The sequence below is a fragment of the Artemia sp. Qi Xiang Cuo genome, chromosome 5, assembly GCF_049724085.1.
Source record: "Artemia sp. Qi Xiang Cuo chromosome 5, ASM4972408v1, whole genome shotgun sequence".
In the NCBI taxonomy this organism is placed as follows: domain Eukaryota; kingdom Metazoa; phylum Arthropoda; class Branchiopoda; order Anostraca; family Artemiidae; genus Artemia; species Artemia sp. Qi Xiang Cuo.
In genome coordinates, this window is record NC_142798.1 from 50,220,219 (window position 1) to 50,240,759 (window position 20,541).

General features: G+C 37.4%; 1 protein-coding gene across 1 annotated transcript in view; it reads left to right on the forward strand.

Moving 5' to 3' along the window:
- Nucleotides 1-20,541, forward strand: part of LOC148952230 (uncharacterized) — a 93,345-nt gene that overhangs the window by 14,241 nt on the left and 58,563 nt on the right. Inside the window, exon 3 of the mRNA XM_089089159.1 lies at nucleotides 4,602-4,718. Coding sequence (XP_088945285.1) covers nucleotides 4,602-4,718 — 117 coding nt within the window. The remainder of the gene's footprint in view (nucleotides 1-4,601; nucleotides 4,719-20,541) is intronic.

A 20,541-nucleotide genomic window follows, 5' to 3' on the forward strand; every position in this document is an offset into this window, starting at 1 on the left:
CTGACCGTATATCAAACAACAAGCTGTAGAAAAATGTAATTCTTTCTTGCTCTCTAGAGCTAAATTGCACGAAGAATTTACAGCGTAAAGAGCGAGGGTTGAGGGAGGGACAGCCCCCCTTCATATACCGAATAGTTTAAGTTTTTATGTTGTTCCTTACTTACAATGGAAAAAAGTCGTTTATTTTTTCATTTAATGATACAATAGATAGGGCCTTCACTAAAGCTTTTCTATCGGCTGAATCAAACTGAGCCGGTTCATAACTTCTAAAACTGTAGACAAAAGAGGTCTGACGATTCAGAAACTTCTCAATTGTGGTAATCTACTGTAGTAGTATCTTAACTGTAGCTCTGGGCAATGGATTTTATTCCGATGCACTGCAGAAGTTTCAAAAATACTACTACTGCTACTAACAACTCACTGCATCACCAAACTGCTTGACCCAACAGAGCTGAGCACGTTCCTCCTCCATCCTGATCTGTTCCAAGACTCCCTCCCTAGAAGTTCCCATTTCCCTTAAATCTTTTCTTGCGATATCCTCTCACCTCATTCAAGGACGACCCACTTTTCGTTTGGCAACCTGTTATCGTTTGGCAATCTTTGGCAACCTGTTGTCCACAGAACCTTCCCATCCCATTTCCACAACATCCTTCCACCCCATTTGAGGACGACCCACTTTTCGTTTGGCAACCATGTTTCGTTTGGCAATCTTTGGCAACCTGTTATCTACAGAACCTTCATTCACAGAGCCTGTCCTAGCCATCTCATGCTTTCTCTCATTATAGCAATAGAAAGCGGGATTGAACCATTTTTTTCGTACAACCTATTATTTGAGATACGCTGGTACCTAAAAAATACATAGGCAATTTCTCTAGCCCATTCTCAAAATGTTCTCCCCACATTCTTACTCTTTCCGTATCACTAATTGTGGTCTCGTTCCTATATTTAACTGGGACAGATCCAGATTGACTATTGCTTCTCAATTTATTAACATATCAGTGAGCATTTGCTATTATGCCGTCTGGCTGCACCTTCTAGATATTCAGCAATTTTATCCATGGCCTCCAGTTCCCATTTCCTTAATTCACATTTTAATGTTATCTCCACCTTCTTATATTCTTATTTTCATATAAACCACCATTCAAATAATTCTTGCCTCTCCTCCTCTCCGCCTCTCCTCCTCTCCATTAAACTAAACTATTTTCACTAATATTCACTAAGCATTTATCTAAAAGCATTTTAAAAATTGTACGTTGATACCCCTCCCAGCCACTGTATTAACCATAAAAAATACAGTTTTCAGTCGTGTTTTGTGTTTGGGAATTTCTATATTTCGGGTGATTTTTCCGTGGTGTTTTGCCGTTGATTTAACCTTGGCTTTACATCCCCAGCCTCTGAAATGTAAAAACTTCCACCAAACCATATAATAGAAAAAAAACAACATAACTATTGAAAAAGCATAATTACAAATGATCCCTCCCTCTCTAATTGAGAGAAATTGGATAGCCTTACTCCCACAACAAAACCATGACTACACCCTGCTCTCCTGTTATCTTGCTTACTTGATTTATTTTTCTCATCACAAAATACTCAACTTTTTTTATATATTTTTTTTTAACTGAGGTACACAGATAATAATGCGAAAATTACAGTGTCTTTTCCGTAAAAAAAAAGTGTTAGGATATATCTCTTTCCTTTTAAATTCCTTTTTGAATTTCTTAGAAAGCAGAAATAGCAGCCATTGCGCTTGCCATTTATTGAAAAGGAATTGCAGAAATATCCAATTACTTCTTTCATTCTGTTTGGCTTCTCTTCGTCTAAATCCTTGGTTTAGATTTTCCACGTTGTAGCTTTTAGTATTTGGTTAATCAATTTCAATTTGTTTCAACAAAATTAGTTGTTTTCATTTTTACTAATTTTTTTTTTGTTTTTGTCTTTGTTGCCAGCTATTGTATCTTCAAGGCCGGGACTCAATAGTTTGACCTTCAAGGAATTCTTCATTTCGTTCTTTATCTTGATTTACTTCAGTAATTCGTTGTTTCTAGTTCTATTGTTTTTTGTTGTTGTTGAATAACTCGGCTCGATTTTCTTTATTCATAAATCTGCTGGTAGCGCCAAAAAGAAAGAACTTATTGAACACTTATGATTTTGAATTTCTTAATTCGTTTCATTTTTAATATGAATTTGTGTCCCAACCTTCGACACGCAACAGCTTTTATTCATTTTCACAGATTGTGAATCAACAGCTTTTATTCTTTACAAAGTGAATCCCAAGAGTAGTAACTTAACCTCTTTTGAGTCAGTGTCAAAGGGTTTTTCAGATAAAAAAGAGAGCAATCCATAAATACTCGTGACAAAACACTAACAAAAGACTAAAAGATAAAACACAATCCATAAACACTAAATTATACATAGTGTTGAAATGAGTAGTGGATAGGAGTGAGTAACTTCGATATCCCAGGTTTTAGTTTCTTTTTTTCATGGTTTGCAAGTAGGCTACTGCTGTGGCTTTGTTTTTGGGGGTTATCATCGCACTTCCGAAATGTAATTTTGCATAAGTTGAGCAAGGTCATATCTAGAATTTTTTTCGCTAGGTGTTATTTTTTTGATCAATATCTTCAATAGCCCTTTTCTAAGATTTATCCTGCTTTTCAATGAATTTCTACAGAATGAGTTGTTACTGACTACAGTGACTAAAAAAAAAAATTCTTATTCTAGTTTAGCGGCCCTTGTTTTTCGGCAGTTTTTTGAAAGAATCTTCAGATAAACACAGAATTAGCTCTAAAGGAGAAAGGATTGGAGGGTGGAGGTATAAATTGATATATAATCCTTGGGGTTATATCCAAGACTCTTTTTTAAGGGGGGGGGGCTTCAGAACAAGCACGGTCAGCTGAACCAGAATCCAAGTCTGAATGAGAGGAGCTAGATTTGCAAGTAAATCCCGTTGAGACTATTATCCCGATAGAGATTATTCATTCACTTTTCGTTCGAAAGATCTACTTGTTAGAAAAATCAGTTTTATTTTTGCCTCCTTTCTTTAACTTAACTCATAAGTTTGGGAGCACCTTTTGGGCATCTTTTGTGATTTGCCATTATGGTCCCCATATTTGGAATATATTTCCCAAGTGTGTGAAAAATGCGCCTATTCTTCTGGCTTTCAAGTCAGGCGTTAAAGAAAGGAGGCAAAAATAAAACTGATTTTTCTAACAAGTAGATCTTTCGAACGAAAAGTGAATGAATAATCTCTATCGGGATTAAATTTTTTTAGGGATTAAATATTTTTTTTTAGGCCGGGGGGGGGAGGTCGCATAATGACTTCAAAAAACACATCAAAAATTTGTTTGTATGCATTTTTGTTACGATTTTGTGAGTTGGACAAAAATTTCAGGGGGGCTCACACCCCCAAACCTCCCCCCTTGATACAGTCTTGAAATTGAGCAATGTTAATCGTGCCGTAGGCTACTTTTTCAGGTTCTTTTTAACCCCATTTATAACTACCTTAAAATCCTGGGTCTCGACGCAGTTTGGTGATTCCACCCACAACAATGATCTTATTAAAACAACAATAATTGTATATATGCACATTTATTTATTTATCTATAAATTGTTTTCCAAAACGGTCCTATAATTTCTACTGAAAATTGGTATACTACAAATTTCCAGTGTGAAAAAACGATCTAGATAGGTCAGGACTTCCGGAAAACTTGTCTAACGGGTTAATTTCGGGAAATAAAAACACTTCATATGAATGACGTCTCAAATACCCGAACATCTAATACCCTAATGGTTTTGCTTTCTATACCGAAAAAATGAAATGAAATTACAGTTGTTTTGCAAAATAGATAAGAAATAATTATAATTTTTCACCGCCTAGTACTGATAATAACACCAATAATAATAACTATCTAACAGGAAAATAAGGCATATGCTGCCATCTTTCCAAAGCAGTCAATAAAAAGAGGATAACTCAACAATTAGGAAATTTGCCACTTTGATTTTGCCGAACAACGTGGACTAATTGGTCGCTACCTTTTCTAGTTTTCAACCAAACAGATTCGATGTCGTTTTTCTTTATTTACTTACTGGAACCTAATTCTAAAAAATAAGGGGATTAATGTGTCCTACAGTTTTATGTTTCAATTTTGTTTAAACTTTTTCGCAATCATTGAGCGAAAAACAAATTCATTTAAAACATCAAATCCATCATCTCTTATAATTACAAAACCCCTATGAAAAAAGAAAACCTTCTTTAGGCCTGCAATCCTATCTCTAGATACCTCAAATAAAAAAGGTTTGTTTAAAAACCCATTAATACCATGATGCGATACTTTCGGTATAATCGATAAGGCAATAGATATTATCAGTCACAAGGCTGTATCCAGGGGATTTGACCACTCACCCCACCGAAATTTTGTCTGACTCGTAAAAATGTAACAAAAACACATTAAAACAAATTGTTTATGCGTTTTTTAAATTTTGTGTACCCCCCTCCCGAATAAAATAAACCTTCCCGAACAAAAAATCCTGGATGCGGCCTTGATCAGTCGTTAGTTTTATAAACTAAATTGCTTCCAATGTTGAACGTGACAATTTTTTTTCAGGCTTCCAAAAATGAAGAAAACCTTTGCCAACAGCTTCAAACACTTCGTGACCAATTCAACGCGCGGCGGTCAAATTTTCAAGATCATGTGAGTCATCTAGAAATGCTTCGAGAAGAAGTAAGTGCTCTCTTATTTCTTTATCAAGAAGTAAACTCTGTAAAATGGAGTCGTTGTAAAAAAAGAAGATTTTTGTTTTGCCCGATTTATAATTTAAATTCCTTATAGCCTGTTTGATATTTATTTGCGGTTAGTTCAGAAATGAAGTAAAGACAAGAGAAAAATTTGACCATTTAGTGCACGAGCTCTAAATTTTTTTTCTGGGGCGTGTCAACTTTTATTCTTGTAACATGGTGTCTCACCGCGTTACATCACTGGAGTTGAGGTGATATGTATCTTCCTAAGATTTTTTCAGGCCTTGGTTGCCCCATTCCCTCTCCGTAAAATAATCTTGTGCCTAACACCCTAATGCACTGTGCACAGCTACGCGATACTCTATAGCCGTTAGTTTGATCTGTTTTAATACTCAAAAGATTACTAGGCATTAAAATATTCATTCAAATGAACCCTCTTTGAATATCTACGACTCCTGGTCCGATATGGTCACTGATCACCTCAGAAATTAAAAACAAACACACAAGCTTGAGTGACCGTCCTTCTCTGAACTGGAAAAATAAAAGAAAAGTAAAGTATTTATAGTTAGTGGCTTTCGGGCTCTCACACATTTTTAATTTAATTGTATAATTTCATCAAGATTGCACTGCCTTTTGGGGGGAGTTTAATCCCCTTTTCTGAATTATGTGAATTTTTACCTACTAATTGCATTTGATCGGTAACTTTAAATAAACAAAATTTGCATATTTAGAACTAGCATAAGTAATAGATATTGTTCTTGCATACATTGTATTCAAAATTTTGTATTATAGGGTTTTTAATTCGATTGGCAAGTGTCACTTGAATTTCACTTTGTTTTTATGAATTATTTAATCCAAGGCTCCCTTAAATGTGAGTGAGGCTACCACTCCCTCCTACAACCCCTTTTTGACATTCGAGTTTAATATTCTGTGATAATGCGTCGAAAATGATAACCGAAATTTCGCGGGCAATATTTCACCAGTTTTCAAAGGGAGTTCTTCGAACTTATCTTTTTCTTAACGATGTCAACCATAGACGCCGGCAAGAGGATCAAGGGGAAAATACCCCCCCCCTCCTTTCGCCCTCGGAAAGCATGGAGACATTAAAAATGTATAAAAATAGAAAAGGTATATTATTCTCAGTTAAATCTTGGTTAAAACAAAGGTCCTGACAGTACTTGCCTTCCCCCTCCCCCTGGAAAATTTTCTGGTGACGCTCATGATGTCCTCCACCTCCCCCATTTTACACACGTAAGCATGAGTCTAATCTCTTGTGTTAGAATTATTCTGCAAATATTTCTGGAATAATGGGGAGCAATCACCCCGAAGTACCCATATTACAGGCTTAGTCAAAAATCCAACCTCAAGAGAATGGGGACTAGAGATTAAGTTCTAACCCACCCACTTGAATATTTGTCTGTGGGCTCAATGAAAATTGAAATATGTCCATGAATATGTCCATTCGTAGGAACGAATATACTATCGCGCGATATTATGGCTTCTGAAACTGGGACTTCAAAGTATTGTTTTTTGATAATTTTAGATTGATTGGCTCTCTCAGAATTTTTATTCAATAGCATTTTAATCATTTTTTTGAGCTGAAATTGTTGTTTTGCGTCAAAAAGTGTCAGAAAATGCCACTTTGCTGTGGCGCAATCTCCTTTGTTACTTGATTAAATAAAAAAACAAGTTTTTTTCAACTGAAAGTATGGAGCAACATTAAAACTTAAAACAAATAGAAATTGTTACGTATATGAGGGGGGTTCTGCAAAGGCCTCTGCAAAGGGCTGCCTCGACCTTTTCGGGGTACCTGCAAGACTGGGGACCTTGCGGTCAACTCTATTCCCACTTGAGGAGTGGCGCCCCTCGAGGAAACTATAGCCTAGTAAACGACACATCATTCGCAGGGAATTCTGACTAATGGACAATTTTTCTGGGATTGGTATTTTTTGACGGGTGTCTTTGGGCTAAAAAACCTCTTCCTAGCTAATTTATCTACTATGGGCTGCCTTCCTATAGTAGCGTGATTTTTTTAGGCATGAATATACAATGAGTCTGAGGTAATAGGCTTGAGACTGTCTGTGCAAGATTTTGACTCTTGTTGACTGAAGAGCATTACAAAGTGCTGAAAACCATGTTATGACCAATATGGGCCCAGGATTGCACAAAGCCTCCGTCCATGGTGGTCCCAGGGACTTCTTGCTGTCCGGTTCTAAGCCGGCTTAAGCACTTCGGTGTAAACCTGAGAAGATATGTGATCCCCGTCCTGCACTGGTATCCGGGATCATTGCTTTTACTGAGGCGACAATAATTTCAATGATTTAGAGAACATGAAAATTGGAACTTGGAATGTTACGACATTAAAAATGACTATCGTATCGACATTTTGACTGACGAATTCAGACTATTCGAACTGGATTTATTAGGAGTTTCAGAAGATCATATCCCAGGGGTAGGAAGCATGAAATTAGGTGATATAGAATTTGTTTACTCAGGCAGGAAGGATGGGTTACATAGACAGGGAGTAGGGCTCATGATGAATAAGGAAGCTGCTAAGTCTTGTTTAGGCTGGGAAGGTATTAATAATAGAACACTAATTGCTCATTTTATGACTAGAAAGTTCAAGGTATCAGTTATAGTTGTATACGCCCCTGTAGAACCGACTGATGGAGATACTAGTGACTCAGATGAATTTTACTTACAGTTACAGGAGCAAATAGACAAGGTCCCAGGTAGAAATATGATGTTATTGCTGGGAGATTTTAACGCCCAGGTTGGTAGAAATAAGGATAGATGGTATCCCAGCTTAGGTAAATTTGGTGTAGGAAAAGAAAACAGTGATGGATACAGACTTTTGCAATTTTGTAGGTATAACAATCTAGTTATAACCAATACGGTGTTTGGTCATAAAATGGCTCATAAGCTAACATGGTATTCACGTGATGGTAAGACAGCAAACCTTATTGATTATGTTATAGTAAACCAAAGACTGGCAGGATCATTACAAGATACTAGTGTATATAGGAGTGCTGTTATTGATGTTAAAAGTAAAGATCACCATCTAATAGTGTCATGGGTTAATTTAAAGCTGAAATATCGGAAGGGTAACTACCTCCCGGGACTTTATGATGTTGGTATACTCCAGGATAAGAATTTTAGAGAAACTTTCCAGGAACAGCTGAATACTAAACTTGAGAGTTTAAAATTTGATAATGTGGAAGATGGTTGGAATAATTTTAGAGAAAAAATTTGTGAAGTTTCGGAAGGTGTATTCGGGAAGAAAGCTAGAACTGCAGTTAAGAATTTTAGTGAAAAAACTTTATGTTTAATGGAAAGGAGAAAGGACTTGTACAAGAATTATCTGAGTGATAGATCGTATGAAAACAAAAGGAATGTAAAGAAAGTGGAGAAAATATTGAGATGTGAACTAAGGAGGTGTGAAGTGGAGGCCATGGATAAAATTGCCGAGGATTTAGAAGATGCAGCTAGACGGCATAATAGTGAAATATTGTACTGGCACGTTAACAAATTGAGAGGTAGTAGTCAATCCGGACTTGTCCCAGTTAAAGATAGGAATGGGTTGGCAATTAGCGATAAGGAAAAAGCTAAAGCGAGATGGGCCGAACATTTTGAGAACTTGCTTAACCGAGATAGAGTTGCAGGAAAAAATATAGAGGAAAATGAAAAAGTTTGTGATACCTTGGATGTGAAGGAAGATTTGTTTTGTGAGGAGGAATTAGAAACAGTACTAAAAGGATTAAAGAATAATAAGGCTCCAGGTGCTGATAGGGTAGTAAAGGAGTTTCTTAAATATGGTGGCTCTGAGGTTAGAAATAAGTTACGGAAGATTATGAATATGATTTTTGAAAAAGGGGAAGTACCTAACGATTTTAGGAAAACCTTAATCAAGCCACTTTATAAGAAAGGTGATAAAAGTGAGTGTGGTAATTATTGAGGCATTAGTCTGGTCTCTGTAGGTAGCAAATTGCTTAGTAATATGATACTTTTTAGACTGAGAGATGCCGTAGACAAAGTTTTAAGAGAAGAGCAGTGCGGTTTTAGAAAAGGTAGAGGATGTGTTGACCAAATTTTCACTCTTAGGTTAATAATTGATAAGTGCCTAAGTTTTCAAACACCTTTGGTCCTCAGTTTTATAGATTATGAGCAAGCGTTCGATTCTGTTGATAGAGGAGCTTTAGTAAAGGTTTTATCCTTGTATGGTTTACCAGACAAATACATTAAAGTGATTAGTGCTATGTACGAGAATAACACTGCTGCGGTTAAGGTAGGAAATGAGGTTAGCTGCTGGCTTTGTATTAAATCAGGAGTTAAGCAGGGTTGTGTTCCATCCCCCTTTTTGGGGATTATTTTCATCGATTTTGTTTTAAGGAGCACAGGAAAGGCAATGGGAGACCACAGAATCAAATGGGGAGGAAAAAATCTCCTCGACTTGGAGTATGCTGAAGATTTAAGTATCCTAGATGAAAGTGTGAGCAAAATTAATGAAGTATTAGAGGTTTTGTAAGTTCAGGGTGAAAATTAATGTTAGGAAGACTAAGTCACTAAGGCTAGGGATAAGAGAAGATGAAAAAGTGGCGTTGGGTAATAAAAAGATTGATCAGGTGGGCAGCTTCACTTATCTTGGTAGTATTATTAGTAAAGATGGTGGGAGCAGTGAAGATGTTAAAAGTAGAATAGCCAAGGCTCACGGTGTTTTTTCACAGTTAAAAAAAGTCTGGAAGAATAGGAAGATAAGTCTGCAAACCAAGATTAGAATCTTAGAAGCTACAGTGATGACAGTGGTCAAATATGGCTCTGAAGCATGGACGCTCCGAAAAGCGGATGAAGATTTGCTAGATGTTTTCCAGAGAAATTGCTTAAGGATTGTTCTGGGTACCCGGCTGACTGACCGTATTTCAAACAATAGGCTATACGAAAAATGTGGTTCAATACCGCTTTCTAGGTCTATAATGAAAGAAAGGTTTAGGTGGCTAAGGCACATAGTGCGGGTGAAGAATGACAGATTGCTGAAGATTGTCATTTTCGGCCAACCACCTAGGGCTCAACGGACAGCACGCCATCCCAATCTTGGATGGGAGGACGCCATGAAGACAGATTTAAAGGAAATGGGACCTTTATGGGCAGTGGTGAAAAGGGAGCCTTTGAATAGATTGGGGTGGGGGAGGAGCGTGCGTAGCTGTGTTGGCCTCAGGCGGCTTGGTGCTGCGATGAGTTGTTAGTAGTAGTAGTAGTAGTTACTCCTCCTCAATACCTCACTCTTTACGTTAAAGTTTTTTAGTACTGTTAAAAAAGGTTTCATGTTGTTCTAGTTAGAGGAATATAGTTTTTCAGGAGTCGTAAGAATCGGGAAAGAAGTCGAACTTTAGCGTAAAGAGCGAGATGTTGAGGAGGAGCAACCCCCTCATATACGTAATAATTTCTGTTCGTTTTAAGTTTTAATGTTGCTCCTTAATTTCAGTTGAAGAAAACTTGTTTTTTGTTTAATTTTTGATCGTTTTTTAAATAATGCCAGGAAATCAGACTACAGCTGTACGGAAAACCCTTCCTCCTCACGGATTTATTCTGTAGACAATTCAATCTTGGGGAAAATTTACTCCGGACAATCACCCTTAACATCTCCACGCGTAAAATTGAGTCGGCAAAGAGAAAGCAAGACATAGGAAGAATTTCGTATCTGAATTCTGGCAAATTCCAACAGTGTAGAATTTCCCTGAAAAATTCACCCCCTGGAAAATTCCCTCCCCATGGAAAATTATCCCCGCGGAAAATCCCACCAGCAGAAAATTCCCCCCTCCCTACCTGAAAATTGCATGCATACTTCCCAATAACAAATACTATACGAAAACAATGGGCAGGTTTTGTAACTTAAAGACCTTTTCCCAGGGGCTGTGGGGCAATGATATGTCCAAAGGTATAGATTCTCAGCCATTCAACTAAGCTGAACAACATGGCTATCTCAAAATTTTTATAAGACGATTTTGAGAAAAAAGGGGCCTGGGGGCATAGTTGCCCTCCAATTTTTTGGTCACTTAAAAAGGGCACTAAAACTTTTAATTTACATTCTAATGAGCCCTCTTACGATATACTAGGACCACTGGGTCGATATGATCGCCCCTAGAGGAAAAAAAAACAACAAACAAATAAACACGCATCCGTGATCATTCTTCTAGCAAAAAATACAAAATCCCACATTTTTTTAGATTGGCGCTTGAAACCTCTATGATAAGGTTTTTTCATAAGCTGAATCTGATCTTGTGATTTTCATTACGATTCTAGGACTTTTAAGGGGTGTTTTATCCTTTTTTCAAAATCAGGCAAATTTTCTTAGGTTCGTAACTTTTTATGGGTACGATTAAGCTTAATGAAACTTATATATATGAAATTAGCATAAAATGCCCGTTCTTTTGATATATCTATTGGTATAAAACTTCCGTTTCTAGGGTTTTGGATAATATTGCTCCTTACTTACAGTTCGTTGCCACGAACTGCTTGAAAAGGGTACAAGAAATTTCAGTTTCGATTCAAGTGAGCCGTCTGTCGATATTCCAGGATCATTGGTTTGATACGATCAACCCTAGCGAAAAAAAAATAAAAGCGTATATGTGGTCACCCTTTAAGAAAAAAAAAAATGTTCATTATTTTTGTAGATAGGGGGCTTGAAGTTTCTGCTACGAGATTCTCTGAAACGCTAAACTTGATGGTGTAATTTTCCTCAGAATTATGTTGTTTTATGACTTCAAAAATTTGGCAAATCGTTTCAGGCTCGTAACTTTTGTTCAGTAACATTAAACCAAAGGAATTTTGACGCTTAGAATCACTATAAAAAGCCGATTTGTTCGATGCATACATATTTTATAATGTTCAGCATTTTGAGTTTTCGTAACTATTAACACGAGTCGCTACAGTTATCACGAATAATTTGGTTTTCCATTAAATATCATTGATTTTTGTTCTGTCACCCCTTTACTGTTCACTTGGGAAGGCGGCTCTTCATTTTGACTATTGTTTAGAGGTTTGTCTTTCTATTTCGTTTCGTAGAGTTCAGCCAGTATTTTTATTGTTTTTGTACAGAGGACCACTCAGAGGAGGTTTCAGCTGGAAAACTTGCATTTTTGTTTAGTGGCTGTGAATTTTCGCCGTTTTCTTCGTTGTCGTTTATTCTTTATTGCCATGCTTAACCAAGGCCGTATCCAGGAGGGCACAGGGTTTGATCCTTCCCCCTCCCAAATGTTTATCCAATACGTAAAAAACATGACAAAAATGAATATAAACAAATTTTTGATACTGTTTTGAAGTTTTTTTTGTAATACCAACACCCCCCCCCCCAAAAAAAAAATGCTTTTGTAGACCCCCTCCCCTCGAAAAAGTCCTGGATACGACCCTGTGCTTAACCACTGTAGTTTTGGGATTGATTTATATCTAAAACATGAAAATTTCAGACGAAAGTTGTCAAAATATTTCCTGCACTTTAGCGTTTTGATTTTAGACGCATAATTTGCAAACACTGGTACTGATGCATTATACGGACACTTCTAAAAAGTCAAGTTTGGTTAATGCTAATGAAATAAAATAGAAATAGATATTGATAGATATAGATATAAATGAATATACAATAGTTTATAAAAAAATTTGGGCTATATATTTACACATTAGGGGGGGGGGGTAAAGCATGCCATATATTAAATACGTAACGTAACCTAACCTAGGCACCTTCCCCCCTCCCTAAACCCCCAAAAAACAGCAGTTTAAATATCGCAAACGCAATGACAACTTCTCTTTGCATTCCATTTCTCAATAGCGGTCTCTTGAAAATTACCAGTCTGGCGGGTTTCGTCTCTCATTAGTATATAAAAGTGTCCGTATAACGCACCAGTACCCAAACACTTATGGGAACATGGAACACATTATTCTTTAAACCGAGTGGACAAACTGGCTCTGGTGGTAAATAAGCAGTATCATCCAGGAAGCTTCTACAGCTGTTGTTAATCCTTGGCTGGCTTCAAAATAAATTCTCAACTTTGAAGTAATGAAACCGGAAGGATTGTCAAATAATAGCTCTTACCAAAAGTATAATCATCCGGTTTTAAATAATGAGTAATTAATTCCGGTACTATACGGTGTTTGCAGATGGTTAAGTTTTTTTCTTTAAACTTTAGGTTGCAAAATAACGGAATTTTATAGAAGTATGGACGTGGATATCCAGGTCAAGTAACAAGAATAATTGCCGAATGTATTGACATTTTCGAGCTAAGGTAAAAAAAAAAAGAAAAAAAAAGAACAGTGTCTTCGATTTACTAGGCGCATTCGCAATGAGATTTAACTAATATAGTTCAAGTTTCGCTATAGGCCCATTCGCAATGAGATTTAATTAATACAGTTAAATTTTCGCTATAGGCCCATTCGCAATGAGATTTCACTAACACCAGGATTTAGCTTGTGCTGATTTCAGCCATTCAGAATTTTTTTTTCACAGCATTTTGCAGCCCATCAGAGAAGTTGATGAAAAGTATATAATTATCTTAAATTAGCCCTAGCTAAATCTTAATATTAGAAAATATTATTGTGAATGAAATTTTAGCTTGATGAAAAAATTTAGTTCCAGATCCTTATCCATGTTGAGACAAAAATCATTCTCATAGTATTTTTCTACACAGCATCGAAACAGAACAGCGTCTTACCACTATAATGAAGAGTCGCCCTAAGAATTTTCCTAAGAATATCCATTCTGTGTCATTCTGGTGGTATTTTCACTTCATATTTTTCTAAATCCCTAAACGACAGATGAAAAATTCCTAGACAAACCCTATTTTCAATACCGAATTTCCTAAATGCCTATTTTCAATACCAAATTTCCTAAATGCTTCTCCCCTCTTTTCTGATTTCTTTACAAGTGCACCCCTTACCCTGATTTACAAAAGAAAAATCCTTTTTGTGTATTTTTTTCTAGATTTAGTTGTATTGAAATTCACTTGTTTTTTGCCTAATTAACAAAATATAACAGTTTGATTCGTAAAAAAAGAAGTAAAAAGTATTAGCTTCTATCAATAAAACCTACTAGGTGTCAGCAGGGGCAAATTTACAACATTTTCACACTGGGGGCATGGGTAGTCTACTTTCGGATATTCAAGGAACATGGGCTATATAATAATTTTTTCTCCACATTACTGGGGGGCAACTGGTCCCCCCTTGTGCCTCCAAACGACGCTCCTGGGTGTCAGAGGTGTCAATTCACTAATATATAGGGAGGGGCAAGGGCATTTTCTTTTTTTAATGAAGATACAGAGGGGGAAAGTAATTTTCAAACTCTAGCAGTCAATTTTCCTCCTCCAATTGGCATTACTAATAAGTGCAGAGACTGGAAAATCGTGTTTGAAAGCCGGGTTGCTTATAATAGATGTCAAGGGATTTCATCAACGACGAAAATAGAACCAAACCCTGAATACAAATTTCCTCGTCCTATTTAAAAAAAGTCCCAAGATATACTCATATTATAAAAATAGCTTTTCTTACTTACAAAAATCAGAATCTTGGCAATAATTGCTTTCTCTCTTTTTTGGTTTATCAATAAAAAAAATAATTATTAATCGTTAATAAGGGACATATGAAGAAAAAGTTCAGGCTTGTGCCCTTCCCCCAAAAAAGGTTGAGCTCTCGGCAGTTGTTCCTCCAATATATTCCACCCCAAGGAAAATAACCCCAAGGAAAATACCCCCGCCCCCCGGAAAATACCCCCCCGTGAAACTAAGGCTTTCCAAATTTGAGAATTTTATTTGAGTTTAATTTCTTTTTATTTCCGTAGGGGGAACGAATTTTGGAACTAAAATTCAAGAACACACCAGTTTTTTAGTTAGTTTTTTCATTACTTTAGAAATAAATTTGGGCTATACATTTTCATATTCGAGGGGGGGGGTGGGGTAAAGCAGAGCGGGTCTCCATACAAAATGTGTTTGGTACAATTATTCTGCATATTAGATAGATTGATAGAGAAGTGTATTTTAAAGCCAAACTATACGGCCATGAACATAGTAAAATAACATAAATGAAAGGCACAAATAAAACAGAGTTTGGCCAGTGATCATCATAAAACACTAAAATGTAACACTAAATTAACCTAACAATAGTACTTAATACTTGGAAAATTGGTCATTAAAAAAACAAACAAAAAAAACTTAACACTGGGAAAGAACAAATTAGTAGAATGGGGGGTGCTACTCCCAGCGGGAGTCCTTATATGGGCATAGAATACTGACGGGGCACCAAATATGGGCATAGAGCCATTAGGGAGAACACGTGGTTAATGGGGTCAATGACCTCTTTTTCCAAGGTCGATTTATTTGATGTTTATATGTGTAATAGCTCCGGGGCGAAGGTTGCACATGTGCATTGAATTCTAACGGGAACAATGTTATTGATCTAGGACTCGAGGGGGAAGTGAATTTCCGAGAACTTGATTACGTAATCAAAGTGTGTCAGCAACAACAACAACGACCTTGACATTCACTGAGAGCGTGCACTTACAACAATAAAAACCCGGAATTTGGAACACCTGTGCTGTCGACCTCAATTCACCTATCGTGAATCAATAATTCCCCTTAGAAACAACAAATTAATTTCCCTTTCTTGACAGATCAATCAATCAATGACATCATCTGTCAGACTTTAAAAATTGTCGCCTAGAAACATTTCTCCAGGAATAGATCCAAGTCATTAATGTCTTCGCCTCGGGATCAGTTCTACTGGTTGAACTCCAAAAGATATTAATAACCAAAGGCCATGAAAACAATTAGGCAAGAAACATCTTAGTGATGAATTGTTTTAGCGCGCGAGAAGGTTTCCTATTAATTTGAAATGCGTTAGCACAGAGATGCCAATAAAAAAGGAACACGCTGAATTTACGGTTAGGGATTATTTGGGCGAAACCGTTTTAGACAGGTTATGGAACTATTTCGGCGAAACAGATAGAGACATTTTAAAAGAAGATTTTTGAAGAGATTTTAGAAGAGAATTTGAGTGTGGTCGTTTTAATACACCAGCTTCATTTGACCAGTGTTGTGAGGTCCTCTAACCCAACCCCAAAGGGTTCCGATCCTCCTACCCCAACCCCGAAGGAAGCCCCCGGTCCTCAAAGCCCCCCAAGCTCCCAAAGGGCCACCGGCGCCCCCAAAGGCCCACCCAGACCCCCAAAGGCCATCCCCAGGCCCCAAATGCCCCCCAGACCCCCAACTGTCCCCCGGACCCCCAAAGGCCCTCCCTGTGCCCCAAAGGTCCTCCTCCGGTCCCCAAAGGCTCATCGAGCTCCCAAAGGACCAATGGGGTCCCAAAGGCCCTCCACCGGTCCCCAAATGTCCCCCAGGCATCCAAAGGCCCTCCCTGTGCCCCAAAGGCCCTCCCTGTGCCTCAAAGGCCCTCCCCAGGTCCACAAAGGCCCCCAAGCTCCCCAAAGGGCCACCGGCGCCCCCAAAGGCCCCCCCCGCCCCCCAAAGGCCATCCCCAGGCCCCAACTGTCCCCCAGGCCCCCAACTGTCCCCCCGGACCCCCAAAGGCCCTCCCTGTGCCCCAAAGGCCATCCCCGGGCCCCACAAAGGTCCCCCGGGCTCCCAAAGGACCACCGGGGTCCCAAAGACCCTCCCCCGGTCCCCAAATGTCCCCAGGCACCCAAAGGCCCTCCATGTGCCCCAAAGGCCCTCCCTGTGCCCCAAAGGTCCTCCTCCGGTCCCCAAAGCCCATCGAGCTCCCAAAGGACCAACGGGGTCCCAAAGGCCCTCCACCGGTCCCCAACTGTCCCCCCGGCACCCAAAGGCCCTCCCAGTGCCCCCAAGGTCCGCCTCCGAGCCCCACAGGCCCATCGAGCTCCCAACGGCCCAACGGGGTCCCAAAGGCCCTCCACTGGTCCCCAAAGGCCCATCGCGCTCCCAAAGGACCAACGGGGTCCCAAAGGCCCTCCACCGGTCCCCAAAAGTCCCCCCGGCACCCAAAGGCCCTCCACCGGCCCCCAACTGCCCCCCAAGCTCCCAAAGGATCACCGGCGCCCCCAAAGGCCCACCCAGACCCCCAAAGGCCATCCCCGGGGCCCCACAAAGGAATTATTTACTGACCTTCAGTTGTTGTGATTTTAAAAGTTCTGCTTTTGTTTTCTAAAATCATCGCCTAAAATGGCTCAAACTGTTTCACCCAAAGAGACACATACACAGAGACACACACACAGAGACACAAACAGAGACACACACACAGAGACACACACACAGAGACACACGCACAGAGACACACACACAGAGACACACACACAGAGACGCACACACAGAGACACACGCACAGAGACACACACAGGTTGTGGTTTACCTTGTCACAGTTACATTTTCATGATTTTTTCAATGTTCATTTTGAATTTCTTTCGTTGAAATGCAAGAGTTGGACTATTTCAGTAGTGTTTGGTTGTGGTTTACCTTGTCACAGTTACATTTTCATGATTTTTCAAAGTTGATTTTGAATTTCTTTCGTTGAAATGCAAGAGTTGGAATATTTCAGTAGTGTTTGGTTGTGGTTTAACTTGTCACAGTTAAATTTTCTTGATTTTTCAAAGTTCATTTTGAATTGCTTTCGTTGAAAAGCAAGAGTTGGAATATTTCAGTAGTGTTTGGTCGTGGTTTACCTTGTCACAGTTACATTTTCTGGATTTTTCAAAGTTCATTTTGAATTTCTTTCGTTGAAATGCAAGAGTTGGAATATTTCAGTAGTGTTTGGTTGTGGTTTACCTTGTCACAGGTACATTTTCTTGATTTTTCAACGTTCATTTTGAATTTCTTTCGTTGAAATGAAAGAGTGGGTATATTTCAGTAGTGTTTTGTTGTGGTTTTCCTTGTCACAGTTACATTTTCTTGATTTTTCAATGTTGATTTTGAATTTTTTTCGTTGAAATGCAAGAGTTGAAATATTTCAGTAGTGTTTGGTTTTGGTTTACCTTGTCACAGTTACATTTTCTTGATTTTTCAAAGTTCATTTTGAATTGCTTTCGTTGAAATTCAAGAGTTGGAATATTTCAGTATTGTTTGGTTGTGGATTAAATTGTCACAGTTACATTTTCTTGATTTTTCAAAGTTCATTTTGAATCCTACGTACGCGCGCGTACGTAGGCTAACCTAGCCTAACCTAACTTAACCTAACCTAACTTAATCTAACCTAACCTAATCATACACCTAACTTTTTGCCTGTCTCTCACCTCACCTAAGCGAACCTCTGTGAAGCGTACATGGGCTTACCTAACCTAACCTAATCTAACCTCACTTAATCTAGTCTAACGTAACCATCCTCACCAGACAAGGTTAGGTTAACTTATCATGAGCACACATGATACGCACATGTGTGTACATGTGTATACATGTGTGTAAATGTGGCAAGCTAAACCAGAACCAAAAACGAGTGAAATAGTCCAACTCGTGCATTTCAATGAAAGAAATTCAAAATGAATTTGAAAATCAAGAAAATGAAACTGTGATAAGGTGAACCATAACCAAACACTACTGAAATAGTACAACTCTTGCATTTCAATGAAAGAAATTCAAACTGAACTTTGAAAAATCAAGAAAATGAAAATGTGACCGGGTAAACCAAGACCAAAGACTACTGAAATATTCCAACTCTTGCATTTCAACGAAAGAAATTCAAATGATCTTTGAAAAATCAAGAAAATGCAACTGTGACAAGGTAAACCATAAGCAAACACTACTGAAATATTCGAACTCTTGCATTTCAACGAAAGAAATTCAAATGAACTTTGAAAAATCAATAGAATGCAACTGTGACAAGGTAAACCATAAGCAAACACTACTGAAATATTCCAACTCTTGCTTTTCAACGAAAGAAATTCAAAATGAGCTTTGAAAAATCAAGAAAATGTAACTGTGATAAGGTAAACCATAACCAAACACCACTGAAATAGTCCAACTCTTGCATTTCAACGAAAGAAATTCGAAATGAACTTTGAAAAATCAAGAAAATGTAACTGTGACAAGGTAAACCATAACCAAACACTACTGAAATATTCCAACTCTTGCATTTTGAATTTCTTTCATTGAAATGCAAGAGTTGGACTATTTCAGTAGTGTTTGAAATAGTCCAACTCTTGCATTTCAATGAAAGAAATTCAAAATGAACTTTGAAAAATCAAGAAAATGTAACTGTGGCAAGGTAAACAACAACCAAACACTACTGAAATAGTCAAACTCTTGCATTTCAATTAAAGAAATTCAAATGAACTTTGAAAAATCAAGAAAATGTAACTGTGGCAAGGTAAACCACGACCAAACACTACTGAAATATTCCATCTCTTGCTTTTCAACGAAAGAAATTCAAAATGAACTTTGAAAAATCAAGAAAATTTAACTTTGACAAGGTAAACCACAACCAAACACTACTGAAATATTCCACCTCTTGCATTTCAACGATAGAAATTCAAATGAACTTTGAAAAATCAAGAAAATGTAACTGTGACAAGGTAAACCACAACCGAACACTACTGAAATATTCAAACTCTTTCATTTAAACGAAATAAATTAAAATTAACTTTGAAAAATAAAGAAAATTTAACTTTGACAATTTAAACCACAAGCATACAGAACTGAAATATTCCAACTCTTGCTATTCAAAGAAATAAATTAAAAATGAACTTTGAAAAATCAAGAAAATGTAACTTTGACAAGTTAAACTACAACAAAACACTAATGAAATATTACAACTCTTGAATTTCAACTATATAAATTCAAATGAACTTTGAAAAATCAAGAAAATGTAACTGTGACAAGGTAAACCACAAGCAAACACTACTGAAATATTCCAACTCTTGCATTTCAACGAAAGAAATTCAAAATGAACTTTGAAAAATCAAGAAAATGTAACTGTGACAAAGTAAACCATAACCAAACACTGCTGAAATATTCCAACTCTTGCTTTTCAACGAAATAAATTCAAAATGATCTTTGAAAAATCAAGAAAATGTAAATGTGACAAGGTAAACCAAAACCAAACACTACTGAAATAATCCAACTCTTGCATTTCAACGAAAGAAATTCTATATGAACTTTGAAAAATCAAGAAAATGTAAAATTGACAAGGTAAACCACAACCAAACACTACTTAAATAGTCCAACTCTTGCATTTCAACGAAAGAAATTAAAAATGATCTTTGAAAAATCAAGAAAATTTAACTGTGACAAGTTAAAACACAACCACACGCTACTGAAATAGTACAACTCTTGAATTTAAATGAAAGAAATTCGAAAAGATCTTTGAAAAATCTAGAAAATGTAACTGTGACAAGGTAAACTACGACCATACACTACTGAAATATTACATCTCTTACATTTCAAAGAAAGAAATTCAAAATGAACTTTTAAAAATCAAAAAAATGTAACTGTGATAAGGTAAACCATAACCAAACACTACTGAAATATTCCAACTCTTGCATTTCAACGAAAGCAATTCAAAATAAACTTTGAAAAATCAAGAAAATGCAACTTTGACAATGTAAACCACAACCAAACACTACTGAAATATTCCAAGTCTTGCTTTTCAAGGAAAGAAATTCAAAATGAACTTTGAATAATCAAGAAAATCTAACTGTGACAAGGTAAACCACGACCAAACACTTGTGAAATAGTCCAACTCTTGCATTTCAATGAAAGAAATTCAAAATGAACTTTGAAAAATCAGGAAAATGTAACTGTGACAAGGTAAACCATAACCAAACACCACTGAAATATTCCAACTCTTGCATTACAACGAAAGAAATTCTA